This window comes from Berghia stephanieae, chromosome 11 (assembly GCF_034508935.2).
Source record: "Berghia stephanieae isolate SIO BIC M18660-M18661 chromosome 11, UCSD_Bste_1.3, whole genome shotgun sequence".
In the NCBI taxonomy this organism is placed as follows: domain Eukaryota; kingdom Metazoa; phylum Mollusca; class Gastropoda; order Nudibranchia; family Aeolidiidae; genus Berghia; species Berghia stephanieae.
Genome location: NC_088370.1, coordinates 447,485 through 449,984, shown reverse-complemented (window position 1 = coordinate 449,984; position 2,500 = coordinate 447,485). Strand labels below are relative to the sequence as shown.

Below are 2,500 nucleotides of genomic sequence, written 5' to 3'. Positions count from 1 at the left end.
TAGGGAAAAACATTATGACTATGATGACGATAAATCTAGGGAAAAACATTATGACTATGATGATGATAAATCCAGGGAAAAACATTATGACCACGACAATAATAAATCCGAGAAAAAGCATTATGACTATGATGACGATAAATCTAGGGAAAAACATTATGACTATGATGACGATAAATCTAGGGAAAAACATTATGACTATAATGACGATGATAAATCCAGGGGAAAACATTATGACTATAATGATGATAAATCCAGGGAAACACATTATGACTATAATGATGATAAATCCAGGGGAAAACATTATGACCACGACAATGATAAATCCGAGAAAAAACATTATGACTTCGACGATGATAAATACAATTATAAACATTATGAATTTGACGACGATAAATACAAGGATAAGCATTATAACTTTGCCGATGATAAGTTCAAGGATAAACATAAAGGATATGATAAACATCGAGACAAAAATGATGATCATTTCGATGACGATAGACATTACGATTATGACAACGAAAAATTCTGGAGTAAACACGATAGCTTCGATAATAAATATAATGATAAACATGAAAACTTTGATGATGAAGATGTTTATAAAGACTATCCCAAAGACGAACATAAAAACGGCTTTAAAGACTATACAGAAAAGAACTATTATAAAAATGAACATATGTATGAATATGGTAATGACTTTGATAATTACAATGGGACAGGAAATGGTAAACATGATAATCGGGGTAATGGTAAACATGATGAGTATGGCGATGAAAATGACGACTATAATGATGGTAAAGGTAAACACGTATCCATCTCGATGTATGATGAGTATGGGGATGTTTACACAAACAAAATGAATGAAGGTAATGGAAATGATTATGGCAATAATGATGGCCACGGACATGACTATGGTTATTATAATGAGTTTGGTATGGATAGCGGTAAAGGTAAATTGGTTCATGATTATACAGAAGGAGGTGCTAGACAGTGCGGGGCTTTTGGGAAATGGGCGAAAATGAAAGGAATGAACGTGTGGTGTGAAAAAAATTGTATAAAGGGATATTGTCCTAAATCCCATTGTCAATGTTGGGAAAACGACGATGTTGGCGACGATGATGACGATGATGATGAGGTTGGCATGGATGGGTATAAAGATTATGACACCGATCAATATGGTGAAGAAAGTAGAAATTCTATGGATTATGAATATGTGGATGAATCCAAGTATTATGCCGAGGAAGAGAATGATGGACACGAAGAGTCAAGGCAAAATGACAATACAGATGGAAGTTATGACGATGGTGAGGATGGTCATAAAAAAGATTATAATCATGATTACGAGTATGGAATGGAGGGTAGTGGTGAGAGTGGAAGTCATGATTTGACTGAAGTGGGTGTTTTAAGGTGCGGGGCTTTAGGGAAATGGGCTAAAGTGAAAGGGATGAATATGTGGTGTGAGAGAAATTGCAAAAAGGGATATTGTCCTAAATCTCATTGTGAATGTTGGGGAAACGACGATGGTGGCAACGACGACGACGAGGATAACGATGATGATCAATATGGTCATGAAAGTAAAAATTCTATGGATTATGACCGTATGGATGAATCCAGGGATTATGCCGAAATAAAGAATGATGAAGGACACGAGGAGTCAATATATAATGACAATACCGATGGAAGTTATGATGATGGTGAGGATGGTCATGAAAATGATTATAATCATGATTATGAGGATAATGGAGATAGTAGCGTTATGGGTGGAAATCATGATTTTATTAAAAAGAGTGATTTACGTTGTGGGGCTTCGGGGAAATGGGCTAAAATGAAAGGAGTGGATGAGTGGTGTGAAAGTAATTGTAAAAAGGGATATTGTCCTAAATCCCATTGTAAATGTTTGGAAAACGACGATGTTGGCGACGATGATGACGATGATGATGATGAGGTTGACATGGATGGGTATAAAGATTATGACACCGACCAATATGGTGAAGAAAGTAAAGATTTTATGGATTATGAACATGTGGATGAATCCAAGTATTATGCCGAGGAAGAGAATGATGGACACAAAGAGTCAATGCAAAATGACAATACAGATGGAAGTTATGACGATGGTGAGGATGGTCATAAAAAAGATTATAATCATGATTACGAGTATGGAATGGAGGGTAGTGGTGAAAGTGGAAGTCATGATTTGACTGAAGGAGGTACTTTAAGGTGCGGGGCTTTAAGGAAATGGGCTAAAATGAAAGGGATGGATATGTGGTGTGAAAGAAATTGTAGAAAGGGATATTGTCCCAAATCTCATTGTGAATGTTGGGAAAACGACGATGACGATGACGATGACGACGATGACGATGATGAGGTGGAAATGGATACGAATGGGGATGAAAGCAAAAATTCTATGGATTATGAAGATGTGGATGAATCCAGAGACGATACAGATAGAGATGGTAAAGGACATGATTATGAAGGTGGTAGCTATGGTGGATATGAGGAT

At 36.4% G+C, this 2,500-nt stretch overlaps 1 protein-coding gene across 1 annotated transcript in view; it reads left to right on the top strand.

Annotated features, from left to right (window-relative positions):
• LOC144957125 (uncharacterized) overlaps window positions 1-2,500 on the top strand; it is a 20,313-nt gene that overhangs the window by 13,801 nt on the left and 4,012 nt on the right. The window contains exon 5 of the mRNA XM_078888146.1: window positions 1-2,500. This exon is cut by the window's left edge and continues 7,765 nt beyond it; it is cut by the window's right edge and continues 193 nt beyond it. Coding sequence (XP_078744272.1) covers window positions 1-2,500 — 2,500 coding nt within the window.